The 27994-nt window shown below is 46.9% G+C and overlaps 1 protein-coding gene across 1 annotated transcript; it reads left to right on the top strand.

Moving 5' to 3' along the window:
- The first annotated feature begins 71 nt into the window (after positions 1 to 71).
- LOC130384233 (huntingtin-interacting protein 1-related protein-like) lies at positions 72 to 27498 on the top strand. Its single transcript, XM_056592342.1, is given in 31 exon segments — positions 72 to 2538; positions 8835 to 8898; positions 9146 to 9288; positions 9762 to 9818; positions 9942 to 10022; positions 10493 to 10569; positions 11095 to 11156; positions 12366 to 12506; positions 13406 to 13463; positions 13838 to 13913; positions 14428 to 14580; positions 14844 to 14899; positions 15009 to 15081; positions 16311 to 16494; positions 17542 to 17630; positions 19344 to 19460; positions 19630 to 19731; positions 20349 to 20543; positions 20895 to 21042; positions 22182 to 22268; positions 22842 to 22927; positions 22929 to 22950; positions 23419 to 23463; positions 23466 to 23554; positions 23822 to 23932; positions 24613 to 24671; positions 25283 to 25313; positions 25420 to 25481; positions 25773 to 25803; positions 25805 to 25875; positions 27112 to 27498. Coding segments are annotated over 31 exon segments (2880 nt in total). The 5' UTR covers positions 72 to 2445; the 3' UTR covers positions 27329 to 27498.
- The last annotated feature ends 496 nt before the right edge of the window (positions 27499 to 27994 follow it).

Genomic DNA, 27994 nt, shown 5'->3' with positions numbered 1-27994 from the left:
TTAAAAAGTCTATATTAAATCTATTAAATAAAGATGATCGTGATCAGATGAGCTTTTCCATAGCAAAGCAGAGACTGTAACCTAACGTTCGTCTGACTGAATTGAGCTAACGTCCGTTGCATTGCGTATTTATCATCAATGATTACCATTAAAATAACATAAAAAAATAACACATAACGTCAGATCGTTTCAAGGTCCACGTGGGATATTTCAGGCGCTCTTGGGGGCCCTCTGGTGGCCACGGAGGGACCTGAGCAGGCGCTTGGGTCACTTGCTTGAATTGCTCAGACCTCATGAAGCTGTGCTATCATGCCATTGAAGACAACGGATTCCAGTATAATGGAAAGATAACGTTGACTAATGTTTCTGTTAAGATATGTTCAACTCTGCTTAGAGAGAGAGAGTTTTCGCTTGAAATTGTAAGTTAAGAGTATGTAGACCTAAGTAAGAATCAAAACTGCCCAGAAAATCTATATCCATACTCAAGTTTAAAGATCTAAAAGGGCTGTTCGTTATATTCCTGTCAATTGACAGAAACATTAACAAAGTCAAAGAAACAATTGAATCTTGCTAATGGTGGTTTAAAGGTCGTGCCAAAAAATGTGAGCTAGCCAGTCTGACCTGTCAGCCAGTCTGAGACATCGCTGCTCCTTTCCTGTTGGTTGTTGCGCAGCGTTTTCTTCCCTGAATACCTGGGAGCTGTCAGCGTGAACAGGAACAACCCTAAAGATTGTGTTCATCACGCAGTTCAAAACCAGATTAGTAATATGTCAGATTACCGGAACTGCTTGTAAAATAAAACCAAACGCATTGCCTAAGTGTGAAACAACAGCGGTATTGTTGATTACTTTATATCCATACAATGTCACAACATTGTTGCAAAAGTATTTTTCATAACTTGTAAAGCCGGTAGATTAGCACATTTGTACATCACTGAGTGAATGTATTCCGTAATGCGTAATGTGAGGCTACAGTGATGTTCAGACTGAGGGTTACAGCAGGGGAGCCAGGAACATTATTGTTTATATTAGGCCTATATATCAGGACAACATGTGGTCTCTTTCCTTTCCCTTAGACCTAAGAGCATACTGTATTGATTAACAGCAGGGGTCATCGTCATGGTAGGATGTGGCGGTATTTTGGGTCAAACGGACCGGGGGTCAGAGATGGGCTCTGTTTGGAATCCCGGGCCTGGATCAGGGATCCCCCCCCAGGGCTGGAGGTCAGCCCAGACCACAACTACTTAGTTAGCCTACATTATAATGCTCATGTTGATCTTTTTGCAAAAATGACCCCCCAAGATGTCAGCAAAATATTGACATGTACTCTATTCAGAAGGGATGTCCATGACTTGTCCAGCTCTCTGTCCGTTATGCAGCAGGTTGATGAAGGGCGACATGTTAAACTGCCATGGCATCGCTAGGCTGCAGTACTGAGAAATCAGGAGGAAGAGAAAGACCAGGTCCAGATCAGGTCTGGACCGAAGACTCGTGAACCTTCTCCCTCCACCACTCAGAAACACAGCTAGTTTGTGTTTTAAGAAAGTTTAAAAGGCTTCAAGTCAGAAGACATTTTATCTATAATTTGGCTGTCCGCATCAAACATCTTCTGTATTTACGTTTTACTTTGTATGCCTGATTTTAACAGTTTATCTTTTAATCCTCACATTTGGTCACGATTTTTTGCAGTTGTTGTCTAATGTAAAATTTACCCCCTTTCAATGTAAGATTTTATTTGAGTGTTTCTTTGCCTCCCACTGTTAAGCATTTTGTAACACTGTTGAAAATGTGCGATATAAATAAATGTACAGAAATAATAAAGTTGCCTAGTTCCAGTACAGGAAAGTCAAACATTAATTTAGTGTTGCTTTGTATGCAGCCTCATTCTCTGCAGTAGAGATAATAGGATCTGTACATCCTGGTTTCATAGTTCACCATATCACCAGCAGTGGCACCTCCTCAAACCTGTTAAGTCATTTTATCTGTCTATCAATCACGAAAAATATTATATCATATTTACAAAACTGAGATTATTATACTAGTAATACTAATAACCGAAAGATCTGCCACGAGGTCCAAGGAATTCAAACTAGTCGAATCTCTGGCAATGTAAATGCAATCCTATAATGAAAAGCCCTATTGCTTATAAATAATGGTACATGCAGGATGATGCAGCAATGCAGGAGGCGTCAGGAACCATTAGGGGAGGAGGCCTTAATGAGGAGGAGGCGTTAATGAGGAGCCAGGGGGCGGGCCATCACGTGACGCCGCTCCTCTCTTTCTCCAGCCCCGCTGCGCTGCATCCATCATCAGGAACAGCGAGCCTTGAAATGCTAGTCCAGAACGGAGGCGCCTACGATCGCTCGCTTTCACTGGCACAATAAAACCCGACTCATCCGAATCTCCTCATCGGTTCCGGTTGTAGATCACAGCCCACCAGCGGAGAATGAACAGCATCAGGCAGGTGCCCACCCGGGTGAAGAGCCGCAGGGTCGAGACCAACCTGGGCGCCGAGAGGGAGCATTTTGACAAGCAGCAGGTAAAGTCACCGTTCACACGCTGGTGGAAGATAAAAGAGTCGGACCCGGGATGACGGAATGGCGGTACACGTTTGGATTTTGGAGAATCATGTTTTATCTATTTATCTTCGCTTGTACTTAACGAGTGCTGGTTGTCCTGCAGTCCTCCACGTTACCGTCACCTTGTACCCGGCACACAGGCCACATAACCCGGGTTAGGAACGCTCTTTATCCAACGTTAAGGCTAGCTAAAGCAGAAACGGAAATATTAGATTTGAAAGTATGCAATCTACAATGAATGATGTAATTTAATGAACATCAGTTTGTGAAATCTGTGAGACCGCAAGCTAACTGCATCATACTCCTCACCCTCCAGCCGACCTGTCATCACACTGGACTTCTCTTACTGCTGATAGTGTTGAATTGCTCTCACAGGACATTCACTAAATACACGAGCATAACCACACTGATCTCATTTTCAAACCGACAGATTCATTCTAGAGTACCTATTTTGGGTTTGATTGATGTGTTGATGAACTTTACAGTTAATTGTACTGTACGTTTTCTATAGGACTATAAATCTATTAATGGCATTGAAGATACCACAACAACAAACTCTGACTGACAGCCTGACAGACCAACTCTACTCTTTACTCTTAAACTCCTTACCAAATATGTACCTGAACTCCATTGTGACTCTGAAGCAGGAACCACATGCTAGTTGATAGCAACATTCTGGTGTTGTGACTCTGCCTTAGTCTGCCTGTCAGGTTCAGGCTGATCTTGTCCTTCCTGTTCCACCACATTTGCTCTCTTGCAGCCATTTTTTTTTCTTCTCTCGAGCTCTGCAGAATCAGGGCGACCGGTGAGAGTAGACTGCAGGACTCCAACAGAAGGCCTGTGTGCTTCACGGCCACTATAGAAATTGGGTGTGTCACATTCTTTCACAAAAGGAGATCTGTGGTCCTGGGCCCGTTGGCCAGTCCTGTTTTGGTACGACCGAGCAGCAGTCTTATCGAAGGGGTTCATGAATCATGTGTCTTCATCTGATCAGTATGAAGTACCCAAATGTGGTGAGACAGTGTTGGATCGACACCGGGCCTAGTTACTGAAATATGTGCATAAACATGGGTCTAGGGTGGACAGATTCAGCCAGAATATAGACTGTTGATTTTTCGATTTAGTCCAATCAGGCGCTGGGAAGTTTCTCTTCAGAAACGTGTGTGTGTGTGTGTGTGTGTGTGTGTGTGTGTGTGTGTGTGTGTGTGTGTGTGTGTGTGTGTGTGTGTGTGTGTGTGTGTGTGTGTGTGTGTGTGTGTGTGTGTGTGTGTGTGTGTGTGTGTGTGAGAGAACATCACCTGGCACTGACTCATGTCAGCCAATCAGGGACGGCTTTCACCGGAGTTGTGTTTGCTTGGCTACCGGGTTTGATCGCGGTGCTGCACAATCCCTAAGGATCGAGTGTTGTGGTAGAGGCGAGCTCAGTGGCCTTGATGCTAGCCCTTTATTCAAATACATTCCTGGTCGACGCCTGTTGTTATTAAATGAGGGCTTTTATAGGGCTACTCCACTAGTTCCCTGGCAGTGCTTGTTCCATTCATCAATTAGATATAGACAAAAAGTACAACATTGAAAGCGAGAGAACTTTAAAGGGAAGGGATGGATTAGTTTGACAACATTTTCATGAGTGCACCTTCTGTGTGATCCAAGAAGGAACTTTCTAATGCAGATGAGAAAATGCTGAGTCATGGATTGTTGTCACTATGATAGCGAGGATGCAAGCTGCGCTCCGCAAGAGGGACATTTATTGTTCCATTAGACGGAAGATATCCTTGTCATTGACCCAAGCTAAATATTGCTGATGCACACGGTGCGCTGAAGGACATATCTCTTTCTCCATCTATTCCTCCTCCTCTATCTATAGCCCTCTGCATCTCTCCCCTGCTCCAGCCTCACCATCACCTCACCTTGTTACACCCTGCAGGACGCCAATGTCAAGTGGGCCCCTTGGCTCTGCTCTGTGTTTAGCGCCCTGCTGGTCTGAGGAAGCCCGTGAAGGAGAGCAAGAGGAAAGAGGGGGGGTTTACAAATCCAGGAGACCCTTTTGTTTAGTGAATCAAACGTTGCTTAATTTATTTGACTCATCGAACCAAGCACTAATGGTTTATGAGTTTTGTAGGGCCTGACAATTAAACAATTATTTTGACATATATAATATCCTTATTTAGTTGATTATCAGTGTTAATTAGTGAAAGAAAGGACCCCTGTGTTTTATTTCCTTGTATATTCTCCATCGTCGATGTGTTGTATGTGATCTCACAAGATTCACATTCCATGACAGCGTTTGACAACGTTTGTCCATAGCAGCAGTTTTAGTTGGCAATGGGGAAAGCTTCCGGGTTTCTAAATGAGTGAATAGAATGATAAACCAACAGAGCGAAGACGGGCAGATTAAGATGCTGACAATATGTAATCATCTGCTCAGCAACCAGGTTGTGCCCAACCTGACTTTACACACAATACTTGTTAGTTTGACACACTTTACCATCATTCACACATTTGATAATAACCTGTGATTGATATTCAACAGACTTGCTGACACACACAAGTTATCAATAATAATTCAATGTATTTTTGAAAGGCAAAAACAAACATGCTGATTACAAAAAAAGTCACACATTTAAACTTGTTTAAGCGGGCTTTGCATGCGAGTCCTGAATCTGTCTAGCATTGCTCTCTGGAACTAGCATTAGCCTCTTCTGCTGGGGTCACTCATGTTGATATCTGTGACCTTGTCGCTGTGGGCAGCTATGTTTAATTACACTGATAAGAGCCCGCAATATAAGTAGTTGTTGCGACCCGAGTGTCCAGTTTAAGAGCAGCAGCTCCTCTGATACTTGCTTAGCGGCGGCCCAGGTGTGTCTGATGAGGTGACATGTCCAAACACATGGAGACGCTGAGGAAAAACAAAGAGGACAAGGTGAGCAGGGACACGACGTGTGTGTGTGTGTGTGTGTGTGTGTGTGTGTGTGTGTGTGTGTGTGTGTGTGTGTGTGTGTGTGTGTGTGTGTGTGTGTGTGTGTGTGTGTGTGTGTGTGTGTGTGTGTGTGTGTGTGTGTGTGTGTGTGTGTTGGACAGCGGTGTTGTGGACAGTAATAGTGAGCTGCAGATTGTGTCTAGGACCAGGAGGATTAAAGCAGCCCCCCCCCATCTGGGGATTTCGACCAGGCTAACATGTCCGGGACTCCGTATGCCCCTCACTAATCTCCCCAGAGAGGCGGACATTTACATATTGCCACAACAGGCGAGCTCTCCTACTCTTACTCAGGAATTAGAAACGGTCGTATGGTGTCCTGAAGGATTTTATAGATTAACATTCCTTCATCAGATCCAAATTTGTTATGTTTTTTCCACATATTATACAGCGGCAAGAAGTATTTTATATTCGTTGGTGTTGAAGTCTAAATAAGTGTTTAAGTTTCTATTGCATGGTACAAAAAAGCTATTTAAATGTGTGATGTATACTTGAGATAATGATGTAGGATTACTTTGTTAGTGAGGTTGGACAATGAGGCTCACGGTTACTATTTTAACTGCCCTTGAGCAAGGGCATCAAACCAGCACGTGCTCTTGGCGCAGGCTAATCTATGACTTTGTTTGTGGACCAGCTTCCGTAATTCATTTGACTTTCATTGAGGTGTGTGTGTGTGTGTGTGTGTGTGTGTGTGTGTGTGTGTGTGTGTGTGTGTGTGTGTGTGTGTGTGTGTGTGTGTGTGTGTGTGTGTGTGTGTGTGTGTGTGTGTGTGTGTGTGTGTCGGATGGTCACATAGTGTTGCTCCTCTCCGTGGGTCTCTTTTATGTAACACTCCCCCGTCCTCCTTGTTGGTCCCTTCCCCTCGCTGCTATGAGTGTAAATGCCCGCAGTACCCTCAGCCTCACTGTTCACCAACCATCTGCTGAGCACTCTCTGCCAGCCCCTGTTTACCAGAGCCAAGCCCCCTGCAGCTAACCCAAGCAGTCGGCCCTCCTCCCCCACCAGCCCTGTTTGTCAGACCCCAGGCTAGACCATCAAGCCGCTGGGCCAGACCACCAGACCACTGGGCTTGGATGGTCAAGACCGAGACATTGGCAGTGAATGTCACAGTCAGAAGGAAAGAGTCTTCGAGGAACCTCCGATCCCTCCCCTCACTGGCCTTTCTCCACAACCGCTCTGAGTGTGAAGTCTCCCCAACAGCCATCAATGTGTGTGTGTGTGTGTGTGTGTGTGTGTGTGTGTGTGTGTGTGTGTGTGTGTGTGGGTGTGGTTTTCAGCCACAGTCGTCCCTCTGTGCTTTGTTTAGTGCCCTTGTATGATTAGATGGCGGTGGGGAAAGAGGTTTGCCAACTTTATTGACTGTGGCAACTCCCCAGTGATGTGTGCGTGTGAGAAGGATGTGAAATAGATTTGTAGGTCTGTGTTAATGTTGTGATGACAGACAACTTCTTTGCTCAAAGAGGGTAATGTTACAGGGAGAGAGACGTTCAATGTGACTGATAAAGGGAGACTAGGTTGGAGATATCGTTCTCTTGAGTGATAAGCATTTGTCACTATGAACGCTGCATTAAACACTTTATTTGATAATTCATGGCTCAATGTTTGGCTTCGCTTTGTGACTGAATCGCATGCCCAGACGAGGCGCGGTGGCCTGAGTTTCAGCGTTAAACCGTTTTATTTACATCCTGCTCGTGTCGTGTTAATAAAGCTTTGCAGACGGTTGCCCTGCAGCTCATGTTGACATCACATGGTTTAGAACGTTATTTATCGCTTGGCGCGGAAAAGCATCCCCACAGTGAGGGCGTGAGAGTGTAAGGCTGTCTGTGCGTGTGTGAGGACCCGTGAGAGGCCCTTTGTTTGGATCTGAGTGAGGACTGTGAACGTGCAGTGTGAACTGTCCCCCCAACCCTTTGCTCATGGGCACTCGCTGTGTTTGCATACATTTACATATTGGACCATGCCGGGTGTACACTCCTGTCGCAGGAACCCGGACATCAGGGAATTACCCATGATGCAGTTCAGTATTATTCTAATCGGGCCCAGGCTTCCATTCCTCTGGTTGTCATGACAACAGATTATTATGAAACACCAGTAAAGTGTACGTTACCGGAGTGGAGGATATATATATCTAACCCTTGTTTGCAAGTTTCTGGCGCTTTCCTGTGACCCTTGAACCCTTGAAGAGTTAACGTGTTACAGAAGAGCCAACATGTTCTTCTCGACTGGTGCTGATGGGACTGACTCCAGCATGAAACTCAAGAGGAGCCAACAGTGCGGCCAGAGGAGATAAAGACAAAACAAAACATGCACAAATTGTTTGATTCAACTCGGGGGTTGTTATGCTACACTAGAATGAAATGACCAGCTAATTGGTGGATGTTGTTAGAGCAGAAGGAAACTGCCAGCTCATTGGTGGATGTTGTTGGAGCAGAAGGAAACAGCCAGCTCAATGGTGGATGTTGTTAGAGCAGAAGGAAACTGCCAGCTCATTGGTGGATGTTGTTGGAGCAGAAGGAAACAGCCAGCTCAATGGTGGATGTTGTTAGAGCAGAAGGAAACAGCCAGGTCAATGGTGAATGTTGTTAGAGCAGAAGGAAACAGCCAGCTCATTGGTGGATGTTGTTGTAGCAGAAGGAAACCGCCAGCTCATTGATGGATGTTGTTGGAACAGAATGAAAGGGCCAGCTCATTGTTCAATGTGCTATTTTGGAAACATAAGGATGCTGCTAGAAGATATACCTGTATGATGACGTTCAGTTGGACCTGTTTGGGATAAAATGGGCTCAAATATGACTGGAATGTGCTGCCCACGCCTCGTCTCTTCTGGTAGGGAGGACACCAAGGCAACTTCATTCATAGATAGCGTCATGCTGTATGATGACTCATACACTTATATTTAGAAAGTCATGTAGCTGTAATTAGAAGCCAGGCTAGCCTCATTACCACCTGGTCTGTCTCTGTGTATTGCTGACTCATTGACTCCCCCAGTCAGCACCAGGCTCTTGGGCACGTTGTTGTTCTGTTGGCTGAAGCTGATAAGACTGAACCACATGACCCAAAGTACACTAACCGACCGCACACGGACGCACTAAACAAAGGGAGGTCCGCGTTCACATCACGAACACGGCCTGCACAAACACTGGGCTCCCAAGAGAACGGTTCACAATATGCTGAGTTAACACTCAGTGGCTGGGGTATTCCACAGGGAGAGTTTGGACCAGGATTCCTCCTTCCTAGGTTGTTTAGTGAACCTGTTTCCTTTCTGTGTCCACTGTTCTCCAGCTCAGCAGCATCAGCAAGGCCATCAACTCCACCGAGGCGCCAGTCAAGGAGAAACATGCTCGTCGTATCCTTTCTGTGGGAGACCACTGCCTCACTGCCTCACTGCCTCACTGCATCCCAGTCTCCTCAGTGTTGCTCTTGTTTCAACTTGGAGGCGATGGTTGATGTGTTGTGTGCAGCGATGTGGTGTTCGCACATCAAGGGAATATCTTGGTATTCATTTGTCATTCAAACCCAAAGGCCTGAGCACAAACAGTAGTCGACCTGCATACGCCGCTTACATCGTTATGCGTCCTTAACCCTTGGGCCAGGCATTATACTGGGGACCCACAGGGAGAAGGGGGCCTACACCTTCTGGTCCTACGCCCTGGGCCTCCCTCTGGCCAGCAGCTCCATCCTCAGCTGGAAGTTCTGCCACGTGCTGCACAAAGTACTACGAGACGGACACCAAAACGTAAGGGCACCCAACCCCTCTGGCTGCATGCAGCACCTCCCCTTAACAGCATCTAGCTTCCCTTAACCTACCCCAGCATCTCCCCTAAGATAACTCCTTAGCTACCTCTATTTTCTTCCCTTAGCTAACCCTAGGTTCTTCCCTTAGCTGGCCCTAGTTTCTTCCCTTAGCTGGCCCTAGTTTCTTCCCTTAGCTGGCCCTAGTGTCTCCCTTAGCTGGCCCTAGTGTCTCCCTTAGCTGGCCCTAGTGTCTCCCTTAGCTGGCCCTAGTGTCTCCGCTTAGCTGGCCCTAGTGTCTCCCCTTAGCTAGCCCTAGTTTCTCCCCTTAGCTAGCCCAAGTGTCTCCCCTTAGCTAGCTCACCGTCCTTTTAGCTAGCCCTAGCGTCTCTCTATAGCTTTCCCTAGCCTTTCCCCTTAGCTACCTAGCATACCTTTTGTATTAAATTGAAAAGTATATTTGTTTAACCTTTGCAGAGTCTACAGGACTGTATGAGGCACCACAGCAGTCTGATTGAGATTGGGCAGCTATGGGTGAGTTTGAACCGTATTGCCAAACAGCATCCCTGATTAAAGGTGGAGTGAGGTTCCTTTATGTTAAAGCTGCTGGGATAAAGCTGAAGCTAACGCCTGCTTGCTCACTCTATTGGTTTCCAGGGCAACCTCCACGACAAATATGGACAGCTGGTGGCTCTGTATTCCAAGATGCTGTGTACAAAGATGGAGTTCCACGTGAAGGTAAGAACAAGCTCTCCATCGTGGCTGGATGTGTATGTGGGGAGGGGGGGGGTAGGGCTAGGGCTGGATGAGCCCATTGTATTGTGCCTCATTGCTGAATACCAAATATAATCGAGCAGCAAGTTATACTTTTGGAAAATTTGAAGAATAGAGGAGACGAATACTGGTTAGCTTATTTACTCTTTCTAAAAATAGCTGTTCAATCATCCTCATATTGCTATAATCAGAGCAGAATATAAATGATACAAACACGTTTGGCTTTAATCCACATCAAATAACGTGTTAAAACGTCAACCCCTTTCTATAATTTCATTTCCATAACGATGAGGGTCGCCATGTTTGATGTTGTTACTGATGACAAGTCGGACAAGACGGCTCTGAAATGATACCTGAAAAAAACGTTTTTAACCAGCCTGAGCTGGTTTCTTCCTCCAAGTTGTCTTGAACGTCTGAAATGTATTTTGACACAGCATCCCGAAATCCGAGCCAACCTGGAAGTCACAGATGAAGTCCTAGAGCGAGCTGCAGGGACAGACATCAATAATGTGTGAGTCTCTTCCTCCTCCGTCCTTGTCGGCTCCCTCATCAACCCTCTTCCTCCCTGTCGGTCATTATATCATCAATCAATAAATTTTTGTGTTTTCTGTGAATACCAATGTTGCCAGCATTGTGTGACATAATCGGAATATGAATGGAATGGAATGAATCCTTAAATTGACTTAATTGATTCAAATGGGAAATGTTTATTTTACTTTCTATACTTACCTGTCCCTTATGATAGTTTGTCGATCCCTTTTAAAACAAAGAAAAGAAGAGACTACTGAGATCCCTGTGATTAATTCTTTCAAACATTACACATTTTTGGGTTTAATCCAATTGCTATAATCCCAACTCACGTAATCCATGACTCTGACTCCACGCCCTGAGAGTGAAGCTAAACGGCGAGCTGAACGCAGGTGGAGCTCCGTACCTCCGCTGCCCCTCAGGCCCTAGGAACACGGCAGCCATTGTCCCTTCCGCGCAACGCTGTGTGACCGTCGCTAACAAGGGTATCACCTTCTCCTCCCTGCAGCTTCCAGCTCACCGTGGAGGTGTTCGATTACATGGACACGGAGCTGAGGTTGGCTGAGACAGGTGAATGGACTCCCTTACCGCCTTACCCAGCCCTCCACCTCCCCGGTAACCTGAGGCCCCGGTGCTCAGGCCAGGGCCTGGGCAGTACTCTCATGTGGAGCGTCAGGCGCCTTGCTGCTGAATCCTGGGGAAACAGCCTTCAGTCTATTGATGTTAGAATGGGGACGGGAAAGGTTGGGTTGGAGGCCCCTGATGACCCAGACTCGTTCCTCCCTTACTTTGCACCGTAGCGGGGCATGCTAATTAGCAACTGAACTGCCCGTCGTTGAGAATTGCAAATGAGGTGCTCCTTGTTCGAGACGACAAGCGAAAGTTGCAACTAAACCAGCTCAGGCATGCCACGTGTACTCGCTTGCCAACAGTTATCTATCCAACTGGGAGGTCAATGTTTTGTCCACATTTCCTTTTTTACCACAAGGAAATAATTCAAGTAATGGAGTGGATTTCCTAGGGTTTATCTTTTGTGGTGTGGGTTGACCTCTGCCTTGGAGGATGTGGTCTTAACGTCTGAGATAAACAAAGTCCTCCATAAACACCCTGCCTCCTATTGGAGGAGGCTCATTTTTTTAACTTTCACCCATTAAGTTGAATCATTCTTGTGGCACAGTAACTTATTGTCTGTACTGCATCACCGTAGGTCCTTTATGGCCCTTTGTTTTGATGTGGATATGGGGAGCCTTCCTTACTGCTTACTGTCATTGCCGACTCAAGTTTAAAATTAAATCGCAGCATCTGTTTTTTTTAAGACAATCATGTGATATCGATTGTTTTTTAATAAAGTCCCAATGCGTATCTTTTCAACTAGTTTAACACTTGAACAAACCTGGACATGTCTGTAGTCCATGCTGATCGATAATGGTTTCAATTATGTTATCAATTAACTCACATCCTATAACTGATATATTAAAAAAATTAAAATGCTGCAATACGTGTTTAAACATATTCAATCAGCTACACCAGTTTGGCCCAACCAGTTAAAGGACACAACACAGTTTATGATTTATTCTGAATGTTTCCGGAAATCTCGACCTGAATGATTCATGTAACTAAGGTTTTTTGCTCTACTGTTTTGGTTGATTATCCTGCCCGTTGTGTGCTCATGGGTCAGACTCCCGACTGCAGTGTGGGTCAGACTCTTGCCTGCGGCGTGGGTCAGACTCTTTGGTTTTGTGACTCACAGACTCTGTTGTGTTTTATGCGTTCCTGCAGTGCTGCGGCAGCTCAACACGTCCATCGCCATCTCCACGCTGACCGCGGGCCAGTGCCGCCTGTCTCCGCTCATCCAGGTGATTCAGGACTGCAGCCACCTCTACCACTTCACCGTCAAGCTGCTGTTCAAGCTGCACTCCTGTGAGTCGCTGCCTTCATGTCTGTGACCGGGTGTTTTCTTTCCTTTTGAGGGGCGAGGGGGTGAGTTGCTGTCGTCAGGCCTCGGCTGTAACCTGAGTCCATGGCGTTGGTAGCTCTGAGAATAGAGAGGCTAGACCTCGCTGGTTGGTCCTCCGCTCCTACTGGCAAATAGATTTTATTGGTGCCAATCCTTTTATTCAATTATTAGACGGGTTTATCACATTCCTGCCCCAGACACGGATAGGAGATTATTTTTCTTCTGTCCCGGCATGTTATTTATTAATTGATGTTGTGACTTAAAGACATTTTCAACAAATATTGCAGAAAATGCTTCTGAATGAAATTGCCAATGGTAGCTTTAATGAAAAGGCCCTATGTGCCACGAGGCATATGGAGGACAGGTAACCGCTTTAATGAAAGCTTGACAGCGAGTGGAGCGTCTGTGTAGACTGTTTGTGTAGTTTGGCTGAGTCTTCTCCTGTAGACACGTGCCGTCTGAGATACACTCCCATCCACTAACCGTTTAACTACCAAACAGGTCTTTCAATACCTTCTTTCCTGCTTGTATTTTTTGCGTAGATTAAGGTTCCATGGTGAGGATAAGTACATTATGATGTTTTATAGAGCTATCATTGAGTCCATAATACGCGATGCTCTTGGTGTGCCCAAAGAGAGAGAGAGACAATAACATACTTACTTACTTACTTGTTGTCACTTTGTATAGAAAAGTACTGTAATGTAAAGATTTACAACCAGAATGCATCAAAGTGAAACTTTAGAGGGATTGCCTCTATAGTTTATCTTGTTAAATCCTCCTCAGACGGCATCATACTGTCCCACCGCACTTCAAATGAGAGACAATAATTGAGGGTGTTGTCCCATGTGACCTGTGTTCCCAGGCCTCCCAGCGGACACGCTACAGGGCCACAGGGATCGCTTCCACGACCAGTTCCACAGGTACGCCGCCCCTGCTCCTGTTACTCTGATTATCCATCCATCCTTCCGCCTCCCGCACAGACCCTGCAGAGATGAAATACTCCCTTAGCCATTGTCCCCCCCCTCCCCAGGGCCGGTTGTCACGGACACGGCAGGGAGAACTGCTTACGTGTAGCTCCACATTAAACCACAAACACCACAGAAGAAGACACAACGTTGACCTCAAACTGACGTTGTCTCCTACTGAAAAAACAAAGAGTGTGTGTGTGTGTGTGTGTGTGTGTGTGTGTGTGTGTGTGTGTGTGTGTGTGTGTGTGTGTGTGTGTGTGTGTGTGTGTGTGTGTGTGTGTGTGTGTGTGTGTGTGTGTGTGTGTGTGGTGGTTATCCTCCAACAGTCTCAAGAATTTCTTCAACAAAGCGAGAGACATGCAGTACTTCAAAAGACTGATCCAGATTCCTAAGCTGCCTGACGTAAGCAGAGGAAGACTGATCTAGTTTGAATTGTATCATCAACTATTGTATTAGGACGCATGACTGTTTTATAAAGATCAATATAGTCTTTCATTTCCTCCAAATATAACACATTGTGGTCCGTGTAGCCTTGCATGGCCTCCCCCAACAGCCCTCTTACCCACTTATTGTTGGATTTCCTGGAACTTATGTTATATATTATTTATTAAGCATCATTAGAATATTACTTAGCATCGTGTAGCGACTTATCTTAACTATCTTTGTTGTTTACGGGGAATGGGTTAACCTGATGGAGTGCTTGGCACATGTTTCTATGAACATCCTTACTGTACTCACAGTGATATATTGTTGTTTATCTTTCTTCTGAAAAATTAGCTTACTGTAAGTTTCTTTGGATGAAAGCCTCTGCTAAACGCCCGAAATGTTAATGTGGCAAAGTCCTCACCGTATGAGTCTAAGTGGACCACAACACAAGCCTGCTCCTCACACCGTGCCGCTCCGTCCTCCGTCACAGTCCCCGCCCAACTTCCTGCACGCCGCCTCGCTGGCCAAACACGTGAAGCCGGTGGTGGTGATCCCCGACGAGCCGCAGGACGACGAGGACGACGACCCGGAGCCGCTGATCGAGGTCGGAGACGTCCCCACCGCCAGCAGCGCCCCGACCCAGGTACCGGCCCACAAGAGGTCGCCTCACACACTGAAGTACATCAGTCTGAGACTTAGAATCTAATAACAGTGGTCAGAATGTAAGGATATCTAGACTCTTCTGATGTTATAGTAGCACTACAGGGAGTGGGAAAGGTTGAGGCTGCAGATGGTTCCTACATCACTGAGCTGGGAATCTGTTGGCGCGCACACACACGCAACCAAAGCCCCCCCGTTAGAGAGAAAAGCACATTGAGTTATTAGAATGCCTTTTCTCTTCCTCAGCAGTTTGACATCTTTGACCAAACCTTCGGGGCTCCCAACGGGCGCTTTGATGACCGGTGAGTTGTTACTTAATCGCTTCAGTAGACTGTGTTGTTGTTGTGTTCTGTTGCATTGTGTTCTGTTCTGTTGTGCCGCCCTTAACTGTGGGCCTTCTGGTTTCCATAGGGACCAGCAGATTGAAGGCCTCAAGCGAGACGTGGAGATGCTGCGGGCAGAGCTGGAGAGGGTGAAGGCTGAGGTGTGTGTGTGTGTGTGTGTGTGTGTGTGTGTGTGTGACCTCTATACAAGGTACTCAACAACACCTTGCATAATGAGATCCGGACATGTGTAAATGGCCGCTTCTGTCTGCACTACAGATTCAGATATTTTTGGTTGCCTAGCAACCATTTAGCCCTCTCCTTCACGCCCCGGCGACAGATTGAAGCCTCCGCTCTTTATCAAACCCTGGAGTACCGCTCGCCATGCAGCAGGCCTCCGCTCTGGGGTGTAGTGGGAGTCGGAGGGAGGGTTGAGTCAGAGCACTCTGGGTCCTTAGGGGGCGGGTGCTAATACTGGCCGGGCCGTGTGGAATGTAGCGGGAGGTCTTCAAACAGGAAGTGATGCGGGGAACCCTGTGTGCCTCCCGCCCTGGGAAAACACGATTCTGATTGGCTGGAGGGGTGTGATAACCGTACAGCTCAGGGTGGATCATCACATATCCACATGCTTTCTAAATTCCACAACAATTTCCAGATCAATGGTACAGTCCACCAGAGTACTTTAGATCTCGGATCATCTATCACTACACGTCAACTGCGTGGGGATTAGAAGAATTCTACTCCTAAAGTGCGTTTACCATCACCATCAGTTTGCAGACGTGTTTGACGTCCTTGCTTGACTGGCTTTGTCATTCCTCTCTGATGCCGTTGTTGTTGATCACCTGGAAATACGTCATCACGCCACACTCCTCAGGCTCATTAACGCCTGGCCCCAAATCAAGGCGAGTCATTGACGTCATCTTGCATGTTACGTTGATGTATTTAGTATCATAATTTCCTGTTAATATTAAGTATTGAGCATTGCTTCATTCCAGCACATGATATAGAAGGAAATTGAGGGATTCTCATTGTTAAATTACATTTTATTTGTATAGCCCTTATTCGCCAGTACAGGCTTAACAGGCAATCTATTATGACACCCCCCTTGCCCCCAAGTGGGCAAGAACAACTCCCTTAATCAGCAAGGAAGAAATCTTGAGGAGGAACGCAGAGTGGGGGACTCCTCCTTCCAGGGATGATCAGGAGTGCAATGGGTGCCGTATTTGACACGCATTTATATACGATGAGGTGCTGGCCGGTTAACCATAAGGAGAGTCCAGGCATTCAGTCGCAGTCACCGCAACACGCTAGAACAGACAGAATAATGAATTACAAGGGAAAATTCTTTCTGTCCTTCATGTCCTCCTCCCTCCCTCCTGACCCGCCCCAGGCCCAGCGCTACATCACGCAGCTCAAGTCCCAGATCAACAGCCTGGAGGCGGAGCTGGAGGAGCAGCGGGCGCAGAAGCAGCGCTCCCTGGTGGAGAACGAGCAGCTGCGTATGGAGCTGGAGGCCACGCGGCGCCGCAACGCCGAGCACGAGAGCGTCCAGGCCACCTTCAGCGAGGCCGACAGTGAGGACCCACCGGCCCCCCACCCTCTCATCCGCAGACACTGTGTCATATAACCACACACTACCCCACACAACATCACACACCGCCCTAACCTCCGCAGGGACGACAACAACAACGCAGTCCTGGCTCTAGTCATTTCTCAGGAGCTTTGAAAACATTCCGTCCAAATGAATGTCGCTGGAAGAGTTCTGGTGCTGCTCAACCTACCTTGACTGTATCAGTGGTAGCAGCCCGGGGCCTGTGGGAAAACACGATTCTGATTGGCTGGAGGGGTTTGATAACCGTAGACCTCGGAGTGGATTATTCTTACAGGTCACCTATCAAAATGTTTGTCATCAGTGGTAAAGCCCCCCCAAAGTACATTTTATCTCTGATCTTCTAGAGGCAGATGATCAGAAGAATTCTGCACATAAGGTGTGTTTACGAGCGCCCTGTCACTTGATTCTCTGTGTATGGTTCCAGTAAGATGATAACAAGCTTGTTATCAAAGCATGAGGTGAAGCATTGTTCTGTGAGGGCCGTGACGGGGAAGGAAAACCCGCTGACCAGGTTTGAGTCGTACGCGCCTGAGTGCTCGCCCTTCCAGCCCTGGCAAAGTTAGAATAATTCCATGTCAATGGCCTTCACGAGTTCAATGCCAATTTGACAGAAAACTGCGTTTTCAAATGGGATGATGTGGTGCGAGGATGCAGGCTTTCACTTGTAGGAGTGGCGCTACTAAAATACTGAAGTAGTCTGCAGACTTCAAAATAAAATATTGTTGCAGCTGGCTGAGACCGAAGAAGGCTGTTGCAGAGGTATGGGTTTTATACTCGGTTACGCCAGTCTCTGTTTGGTCACAGAACATTCGTATCGAACACGTTCCCTTAGTTGAGCACTGTACTGTTCTTGGTTCTGACTAGTGGGAAACAGTGTTTGCATTATGGTTATCTGCAGCGATTTCCCCAAGTTACAAAATCTTCGAGCTGCAAATGGAAGGAAATAGCCAAATTTGTTTTCAGCATGAAGTAAGCGGACCGCCTAAGAATCTCTCTCTTCCCTCTGCAGAGAGAGCCCAGGCCACTGAGCAGCGCTACAATAAGCTGAAGGACAAACACACTGAGCTGGTGGCTGACCATGCTGATTTGCTCCGCAAGGTACTCGCTCACTCACTCACTATCTAGCCCGCTGGCCCACTGACTTACTCGCTCACTCACTGGCACGCTGGCCCATTGGCTCTCTCACCCTCTCAAACGTCTCCTCCAACCCAATGTCCCTGCTGCTGTTTACACAGGACCTCACCATGTGGGAATCATCAGATCACGTCCTTAGCTCATACGTCACCCGTCATCAATCAAATAAATGAGGGGCGGTGGTTGAAGAATAACTCTTGAAAGCAAAGAATTTGATTACATTTTAAAGCATGATCATGGGGAGATACAGGCAGCGATTTACCAAGCGTCTTCAATGAGCCAATGGGTGTACTGTTTCTTATAGTGAAACTTCCACGTTGAGGGCAGTAACAACAGAGTGGGAGTGGGAGTGACAGTGTGGAGAGTTTAGGATTGGCCAGGGCTGAAGTCAGCTATGGTGGGAGAGACCAAGTTAATAAGCAATACATGATGGGGGGAGGTGGACACGTCTGCAAGGCTGCAAGGACACTAAAGGAATCTACAGGTCAGTAGATTGCCGTGGCCTCAGTATCAGACTCCATGGCTTCAGTGCAAATGCAAACTACCTGAACACCATCAGTTAGGGAGAGGAAGTTAGACGTCTCAAATTCACTAGAATTTATATAAACGAGCCCTGGGTTCCAATACCTATACTGCCATATTATTTAGTAGGGCTGTGTTCAAAAAATCGATCCGCGATCCGATATCGATTCATGCTCAAAAAGCACGATATCGATCCAAAAATGTCTGGATCGATCTTTAATTAATAAAAAAAAAAAAAAAAAAAAAATTTTGTCTAAAATAAATACTTTATTCTTGACTCTTCTCTCTCTGTGTCCCTCTTACACGTACACAGATACAATCACAAACACATGGAGCTGTTTTGTCTATGGGACAGTATTTATTTGCATTATGTCTGTAAATAGATCGATATCCAATCGAATCGAATCGGATCGTGACCTTATGAATCGGAATCGGATCGATCCAGGAAATTCGGATCGATTCCCAGCCCTATTATTTAGCATGCCAGAAAAGACTGGCACCACATCCGGTTCCATTTCGCAGTCTGCAAGCCAGCATGCTTTAGGCTCTTCTGCACCACATTTCTATGCAGCAGGAAATGCGACTGAGCCTGTGGAAGTCGCTGGGAGGCTACAGGTGTGCTGATCAGTGACTGATCACCTGTAGTATGTCCCAATTGTTAGCCTACAATGTGCAACAGTACATAGTTTGTAAGGGTAGCTGCAGTACGTACTACAAGTAAGAAGAAATAGTATGAAATTTGAAACGCAGCCAAGATATCTATCATTTGTATATCCTTTATATTGTCATTACCAGTAATAATAAAGCAAATGTCTTTGCACATTTTAAACATAAAACATTGCAATTTTTTTGTATTCCCATCCTTTGCAATTCTAATCAATAATAATTCTCAACATTATCCAAAACAAATAAACCGGGACACCCCAGCTGTCACTCCTCTTCTGAGATTGAGTGAACCATGAATGTGGTTCAAAGTTTAACCCTGTTCACCCCATTTGGGTTGATCAGGAGGGGATCTGGTCTGCTGATCAGAAGGGGCTGTAAGGTAGTGTAAAGAGATGATATCTAGATTCAGAAAGGGCTTTGGAAGCTAGATCTGTAAACAGACTGTGTGCCTCTGTGTCACCATGGCTCCTGTGTTTGCCTGCCCTTCAGAGCGCCGACACGGAGAGGATCCTGACCGCCAGCCACCAGACCCACGAGGAGGTGGAGCGCATCAAGATGCAGATGTCGCTCGAGGGGGAGCGGCTCAAACGGGAGGCGGACATGACGGTCAGTGGCGCGGTCGCCCCCGGTTACCAAAGCCTTTGGTGGATGTCGACTTTCCCCCCATCATCCTCCTGCTTCAGCTCCTCTTTAACCTATCAATAGGCTTCACTGTCTTGCATAATGGTATTGCTGAGGGGTTTAGAGATGTTGTGTTCTTGTGTCCCCGTTGTAGCTGGAGGAGCAGAAGTTTGAGATGGAGAAGCTGAGGAGGGAGCTGGCTGACAAAATGGCTGAAATGACGCATATCAAGTCCACTCTGCAGAGCAACGAGAAGGTCTGAACCTCGTCTCACATGTTAAGAATACGGTCTGTTAGGTTTATTGAGTGAGGCTGAAATCCAGCCTGGAGACCATCCTGATGCCTCGAGTTCACATTCTTGCCTTGACAGACAAGCTCCTTCAACCAATCAGTGTAACCCTATGTGATACCATCATGGTGCGCTGCTCAGTGGATACACGGGATAAACACATTACTGTTACAGTAACGTCATCAGATTAGATTAGATCCCTGGGAACATCTCCATCACCAACGGAGCAAGTTGATGAATACTTTTGCCTGAGGGACAGGAAAACGTATTTTCTGCTGAGAAACTCCACTGGTGCAAACACTCGGTTTGATAGTTATTAATTAGTTATTAGTTATTATTATTATTGAATTAATTCAATATTTATGATTAGATTTCTATGATCACTAACTGATCAGGATTTCCTCCTCTCTGTAGATGTACTAAACATCCTAACCATGACGTATGTCATCAAGTCTGAAACATTCACATATCCACTGGGCTTTAATTGAGCTTCCACTGAGCTTGAACTGGCCGTCTATTGAGCTTCCACTGGGCTTCCCGAGCTTCGTTTCCACTGCCCTCCTGACACGCTGGTATTTCCCCAGGCGGGCATGGAGCTGAGCGGCTCCATGACGTCCCTGCAGGCGGAGAAGGAGCGTCTGATGCGCTCGGTGAGCGAGAAGGAGGCGGAGCTGTCGTCGCTGCGGCAGTCTGCGCTAGCAGAGCAGTCCTCCCTGCAGGTGGAGCGGGAGAAGAGCAGCAGGGACCTGGGGAACCTCCAGAGCATGCTGCAGGAGAAGGTCAGTCAGCTAGCCTCGCTGTGAAGAGCCCTGCCAAACCTGGCCTGGTGGAGGGTCCAACCTAGCCTAGCCTATCCTGGCCTGGTGGAGGGTCCCAACTAGCTTAGGCTAGCCTGGTGGAGGGTCCAAGCTAGCTTAGGCTAGCCTAGCCTTGTGGAGAGTCCAACCTAGCCTAGCTTAGCTTAGCCAGGTGGAGGGTCCAACCTAGTCTAGCCTGGTCGAGGGTCAACACTAACTTAGCCTAGCCAGGTGGAGGGTCCAACCTAGTCTAGCCTGGTGGAGGGTCAACACTAACTTAGCCTAGCCTGGTGGGGGGTCCAACCTTGGCTAATATTGTGGTTTGTGTTGCAGGCCGGCCGCGAGGAGCAGCTGAAGCAGAAGCTCCTGGAGGAGCAGTTCTCTCTGCTCCAGGGGACGGTGAGCGAGGCGGAGAACATCATCCAGGACGCGGTGGCAAAGCTGGACGACCCGCTCCACGTCCGCTGCACCAGCTCCCCAGGTGGGCTCCGGCACCGGACGGGCCCTGTGGTCCACCGCCATCATCACTAACATGAAATACTAAGGAATCTGTGTCAAATTAAGTACCTCACTAAAGACCTTTTGGTTTAGAAAAAGAATCCTATCTTATGAAAAGGTCTCTTAAGCTGAACTGATGTCCTTTATGCTCTACTGCTCCTCTGGACCTCATTGGTGAGGGTTTCTGCGGATCTAATTAGCTCTATCTTTACTACACTAGTGCTCACAGATATGTTGAAAACCGGAATCTAGCGTAGTACATACATAGTCTCATGACAATGTAGGAATTGCTTGCGTGACAAGTAAGTAAATTATAAGTTGCTCATCATTGAATGATGAGTAATTCCACAGAGGTCAGCGGTCATGTGTCCCTCTCTGATGTGGAGGGCCAGGAGCATTATGGTAACCTTCTGAACGAAAAACCACCCAACCAGTTTGAGCAGTTGCAATTCTACTACTGGGATAGCCTTTTGCCTTGGGTGAAACAATCCGTGTCACCCCTTGATTCACTAAGCTGACTGATCAGCCTTACCGAAAGCTTTACGACGGACAGTGGTGTATATTTCCCTCTAGCATGGGCCCACAGTGCAAAGCCGGTGCGGAATTAACTCAACTCCTTGATAACTTAGGGATCGCCTCCCACAGTTCTGAAACGGCGTACATCAATGCATCTTACGTTGTGTGGTGTTAATGTTTCTGCATCGTATGCACACACGGTTGGGCCGGAACTTTACGTCTTTCTCAGGGAAATATGCAGAAAGGATTTACCAGCATTTCGTTCACATCTGTCCCCTGGCAATGTAACGGCCTGCGTGTGACAACAGGACGTGTGCAGCGTCCCTCAGGGGCTGTTCTACAGCCTTTCGTTACAGCCAAGCAGAAAATGCAAAGCAACAATACGTAATCCTAATCTTATGATGATGTTGACCTTTTCCTGTTCTTGGGTTGACATTTCCCAGGGAAATCTACTAAATACACCAGGTGCTCCCAGGGGAAACACGAGGCACTCGGCAAAACGAAAGACAATTGTTTCCCATTGATAACAATTACAGAATAGCTGTTAGAAAGTGTTCTGTATAACCTTTCCCCTCTCTCCCCCCTCATCTGCTCCTGTGTGGTCAGATTACCTGGTGAGCCGGGCCGAAGCCACGCTGGCCTCCATCGACCATGTGAAGACGGGCCACGCCCATTTTGTTAAGGACATGGCAGGTGAGTCAACAGGATGCATCGCTCTTCATTAGTAGTTATCATGAGTCTGCTCCTCCAACTCTGCTTTAACACAAGATACATCACTCTTCATTAATAGTTATCATGAGTGGTTTAAAGGTGAAATTAAGTACACTGGCCATCACAGGTTACTAGATTGGCTTGCTTTATTTGACGAGCAGCCAAGAAAAAGTATCCATTGTATAATGATCCATAAACCTAGTTTTTTAATTTCTGAAACCTAAAGCGGCACATTTTTGGTATTTGTACTGAAGCAAACATGAGATTAATCAAAAAGAGATTTGATAAATGTTCTCGATGAATTAACCTGACACGGCTAAAGACCTGATTCTTTAGTCCTTGTTCCCTCTCTCCATCTCCCTGTCCTCCATGTCTGCTCCGTGACGGCACAGAAGCACGCACAATTATATTCATAATCAATACAGAAGTATATAGAATGAAAATAATTGTATAAAGTATAATAATTAAATGGATGTCTGGTTAATGGAACTGATATCAGATAACTCAGTGCAGCCCTCCCTGTGTGTTGATCCTGGTGTCCTCCTCCCCCTCCAGACGCCGGGGCCCTGGTACGGGCCCTCACCCAGTTCTCCCACCTCGCCGCCGACACCATCGTCAACGGCAGCGCCACCGCGCACACCGGCGCCCGTCGACCACGCCGACCGTAAGATCCCACCAACCAGCACGCTGATCCCATTGGCCCCGGGCTAGGGCCCGTAGAGAGGGGCCCCTACACTACACACCACTGTGTAGGATAGGGTTAGGGTCCATAAAGAGGGGCCCCTACACTACACACCACTGTGTCGATAGGGTTAGGGTCCATAGAGATGGGCCCCTACACTACACACCACGATGTAGGATAGGGTTAGGGGCCCTAGAGAGGGGCTCCTACTAAGCCTCTTAATAGGAAGGAAACTAATAGATGTGTGTCTGATTGTGAAGTGGAAGTTAGATAATATATCATATGTTAAGACACATTCATTGTGATCAAATAATCTATTTATATTCGTTCAGTCCGTTCATTGAGTGTGGTTGACTATTTAAGCATTGATATCACAGTTTCCCATTCAAAACACACCAGTATTCTACAAGCACCTCATTCTACAAGCACCCCCCCCCCCCCCCCCCTCAGGGCTGACGGAGAACTGCCGCAGCTGTGCCGTGCAGAGCCTGGCGTACTGAAGGAGCTGAAGGAGCAGGCCAGCGTCCGGAGGGCCGACCCCGCCGCCGTCCGCCTCATCGTGCAGAAGATCCTCCACCTGGGGCAGGTGAGACCCAGGTCCACCTGCAGACCCCCACACTGGACTAGCACTCTGCACCCAGACTAAGCCCTGGGTGTGGATTTAATTAGACTCGAGCTGTACCCTTAATATTGTAGATATTTAAATATATAGGCATTTGATGTCTTTTTGTGTTGTATCATAGAAATAACATTTAGAACAGCTGCACGTACCCACACATAATAAAAGTCCCAATACGTCATCACATGTCATGTCATGAGTGGATGTGACGTTGCCCGTGGTTGCCGTCTCCAGGAGCTGCGGCCCAAGGGCTCTGACGTGCGGCAGGACGAGCTTGGCGACATGGTGGACAAGGAGATGGCGGCGACGCAGGCAGCCATCGACGAGGCGGTCCGCCGCATCGATGTGAGCTCCCCCCGCCTGGCCCGCTGTGGCACAACGCTAACGTAGAAGATGTAGATATTTATTAAATGTTTCAATTAATTGCAACACATTTTTGGAAAAAGGATTAGGTCGGTTCGCCAAGACCCCAGGTTAATTACTTCCATTGTCCAGATATGAAACAGCCATTATTTGTGTTCAACCCTCCCTCCTATCGCAGTGTAGACACATTCTGAAATGAGGTGATCTTGGTAATATTTATTTATAAGAGTGTTTAGAAGTCCACAAGCTGCCCTAGCTAGGGAGCTTCCTCAAGGTTAGCCCACACAAGCTGCCCTGGCTAGGTAGCTTCCTCCAGGTTAGCCCACACAAGCTGCCCTGGTTAGGTAGCTTCCTCCAGGTTAGCCCACACAAGCTGCCCTGGCTAGGTAGCTTTCTCCAGGTTAGCCCACACAAGCTGCCCTGGCCAGGTAGCTTCCTCCAGGTTAGCCCACACAAGCTGCCCTGGCTAGGTAGCTTTCTCCAGTAGTGCTCACTACCTTAGTTTCTGTAGCTACTCGTTCTGTGTCACTGATTTACATCTGGACAAAGACGATGACGATAATAAGCCTGGAGATTTAAAAAACCGGACCAAACCTTTAAAGGAGTTAGTTATTGGTCCAATACTCTGATTCTGATTGTTCTCGTGTGCTGTCTGCTTACAGGAAATGATGAATCAGGCACGAAAGGACACATCGGGGGTGAAGCTGGAGGTCAATGAAAGGTGGGTTTCTATCAGGATCTCCTCGCCCAGATGTATCTAAATGAGTGACTCTGAGGAATTTAATTGGAGTGCAGGAGGTTTGATCCTTGGCCCTGCTGGGCTGAAAGGGTTCCTCAGAAAGACACTTCAGCTCTAACTGCTCCCAACGAGGGTTGTGTTGTTGCCTTGGATGGTGTTCATGTGTCATTGGTGTGGAAACATTACCTGCTCTGGGAGACGGTCTCTGGTGATGACCACCTTTGAGAGCCATTGGACCACTCGTGCTCCTCTGTGACCTCGCGACCAGCTCGGTTCAGGAGATTACGACTCCGTGAGAAGTCAACCTGCCAGGCTTCAAGTAATGTGGTTCGGACCGATCAGCGTCCTAGGAGGATCTACGTGATCTTGGTGATGGTTCATCCACTCACCTTTTAAAGTCATGGTTAAAGTCACTCATGGTAATCCTAGAGAACAACCCTCTGGCGTGTCAGCTTTAGCCTATCTGAGCCAATCATTAAACACGACCGGTGTAAAGTAAACCAGTGTTACTGCGCCTCTCATTTAGTTAGATTTTTGCTTAAATCATGGCCAGTTTCCATTTTTGTTAACCTCTGTGAATATTCCTCTTACAGAATCCTCTTCAGTTGCACAGACCTGATGAAGGTAGACACCAGGCCTTTTCAAACCTTACTGAAGCCATTACATTAGTAACAGATATTCTGTGGTTTAATGCTGTGGTTTTTAATGTGATGCCTTTCTGGTTCTTCAGGCCATTCGCATGCTGGTGCTGGCTTCCACAGACCTGCAAAAGGAGATTGCGGAGGGGGGAGGGTAAGCCGGCTCTGTGTATGATGTCAGGGACAACGACACTCATGAACCATCATGTCAGGATCCATCTCTGTTCTTGGATCACCAAAACCAGTGGTTTGTTTTCTGCTACTTCCCCACACAGGGAAGACTTTGTTTAATTTATCGTATAGTAACAAAAGGAACATTTTCCCTCATGTCTACCGGACGGGATGATCCGAAACCGTTATTATGGCCGACTAATGAGGGTCTGTGGTGGTCTGTCGTTTTGACCGTTGCGGTACGCTTGGTTGTTGTGTCACTGTGTCTCTGAAGGGAGCCGCCCACCCTCAAGGAGTTCTACGCCCAAGGACTCTCGCTGGACAGAGGGTCTGATCTCGGCCTCCAAGGCAGTCGGCTGGGGCGCCACGCAGATGGTGTAAGTGACCTGCATCATTTACATTTACATTTTGGGCATTTAGCAGACACCTTTTATCCAAAAAGTCTTAAGATAAGTACAATAAGTACATTTGTCAGAAGAAGGAGAAACAATATATACGCTGCTATGCTTGTTCCACACGTAGTACAACCCGTTATTGATAAAGTAACTCTGTATAACATGACGCTAGACACGTGGATTGGTTTGGGCAGTGGCGGCTGGTGGATTTTAAAGGGAGGGAGGAGGACTGCGCGCTTGGTTGCATTGGCCTGCTCGCACTGTTAGTGGCGTATGTTGGCATAAGTATGTGAGATAAGTATGTGAGATAATTTTGTGAATTGTACAAAAATCCACCAGTGGCAGCATTATACTTTGAAAGCTGGTGGGCAGCATGTCTTGGACTAAAGGGCAGAAGGAAAGGATGCAAAGGCCAAATTAGTCAAATGCCGCCTACTCTTGATTTGTGAAACTAAATAAAAACTTCTGGGCCTAGCATTGGGCCTATTTTTGCCCTCAATGACTGAAGCTAATGGTTGTAATTTGGCAATGTTATTTTCAGCTACAATTGTTTTAAGAAAATTAAGACACAAGACCGAAAGTGATGCCATTTAAAATGCATCATGCTCTGATCATTCCATCCTTTTCACAATATCAACAGAACGGGTCAGAGTAACAAACAATTAAAGAACAAGAACATTAGTTCACAACTATTTACCAACGGGCTGTAGCCACACTGTACCACAATGAACAGTAGCGCACCGCTCTGTTGGTTCTCGTAGCCTAAACTTGAGGAGATAACTTCTCCCTCCGGGCTGTTCCACAGCCAGGGCTCCTGCTTATTGGTTCATAGCGCAGCGAGGGCTCCTTCTTATTGGTTCAAAGCGCAGCCAGGGCTCCAGCCTAATTCATGAATAGACGGGAGGCGGGATCCAGATCCCTTAGCTAGTCACACCCACTCAGAGGAGGACTTTCCTCCTCCCTCTGATTGAACCCCATGTTATACACCGGCCGCCAACACTTTCGGGGAAATGAAAGGGAGTCAATGGAGGCTGAGGGAGGAAAGTCCTCCCTGAAGTAATGTCAATAGGCAATAGGGGGTGCTAAAGTCTCTTTACCCAGGGAAATGAACATTAGATACTAATGTACATACTACACCTCCAAGTACAACCTGGCGGGGTCCAGGCGTCCATTACTTGAAGGACATCGACTGGCAGTGATGCATCTCCTCCTCCACAGAGAGTCTGCTGACAAGGTGGTTCTTCACACGGGGAAGTACGAGGAGCTGATCGTCTGCTCCCACGAGATCGCTGCCAGCACGGCACAGCTGGTGGCCGCCTCCAAGGTAGGACCCCCGCCCCTCCTGACCGTGCAAGCTTTAGGAACACATCGTAGCGTACGACTAGCTAACGTTGGAGTTGGCATCGTCACCTGTAAGATTCGATTTTTATTTTGATAAAGTCATGAAAGACGCAAACAGTGCCTCAGTTACTGACTGGGGTAAAGCTATTGAGAATTTAACATTCATGTGAAAATGAAAATGAGAACAAAAACTAAAACTTTATTAACACATGCATAGCTTTCCCTTGAAACGCATGCCATTTTGACCAATAAACAAGTCTGTGTTAATGCAACCGTTAATATGAAAGACAACGGGAGGACTTCTACCTGGCTTATGAACCACCTTTACACGCTGTATGAGGCCCTCAGGGCCACAGAGAACAGTGTTTTTGAAAACACAGCACTCAGCATAACCATTGTTTTCCATCGTCCAGTGCTCTTCTGCTGACGCATGTCTTGTCTCTGGCGTCTTCCAACTGAAACCAAAACAACGAAGTCTTTTGAACACTGAGCCTCGCTACCGGGCAACGAAGAGGAGACAATTAAAAACTCCAAAGTTCAATAACATCAAGGAGCGCAGTAGGAAGATTTAGAGGCTGATTTAAAAAAAAAATTAAATTAAATCCCAATGACACTCTGCGTATTGTCGGTCCGTTCTTACTTTAAACAGTGTCAAGGTTAAAACGGAACATTTTAAAAAGGTTCCTGATAGAAAAACGGTTCAAACGGTGTGAATAAAAACGGTATGAATGTTAAACCCGTGTGAATAGCAGAATTGCCC

Source organism: Gadus chalcogrammus, chromosome 6, assembly GCF_026213295.1.
Source record: "Gadus chalcogrammus isolate NIFS_2021 chromosome 6, NIFS_Gcha_1.0, whole genome shotgun sequence".
In the NCBI taxonomy this organism is placed as follows: domain Eukaryota; kingdom Metazoa; phylum Chordata; class Actinopteri; order Gadiformes; family Gadidae; genus Gadus; species Gadus chalcogrammus.
The sequence above is the reverse complement of the archived record's forward strand: the minus strand, read 5'-3'. Positions and strand labels throughout refer to the sequence as shown.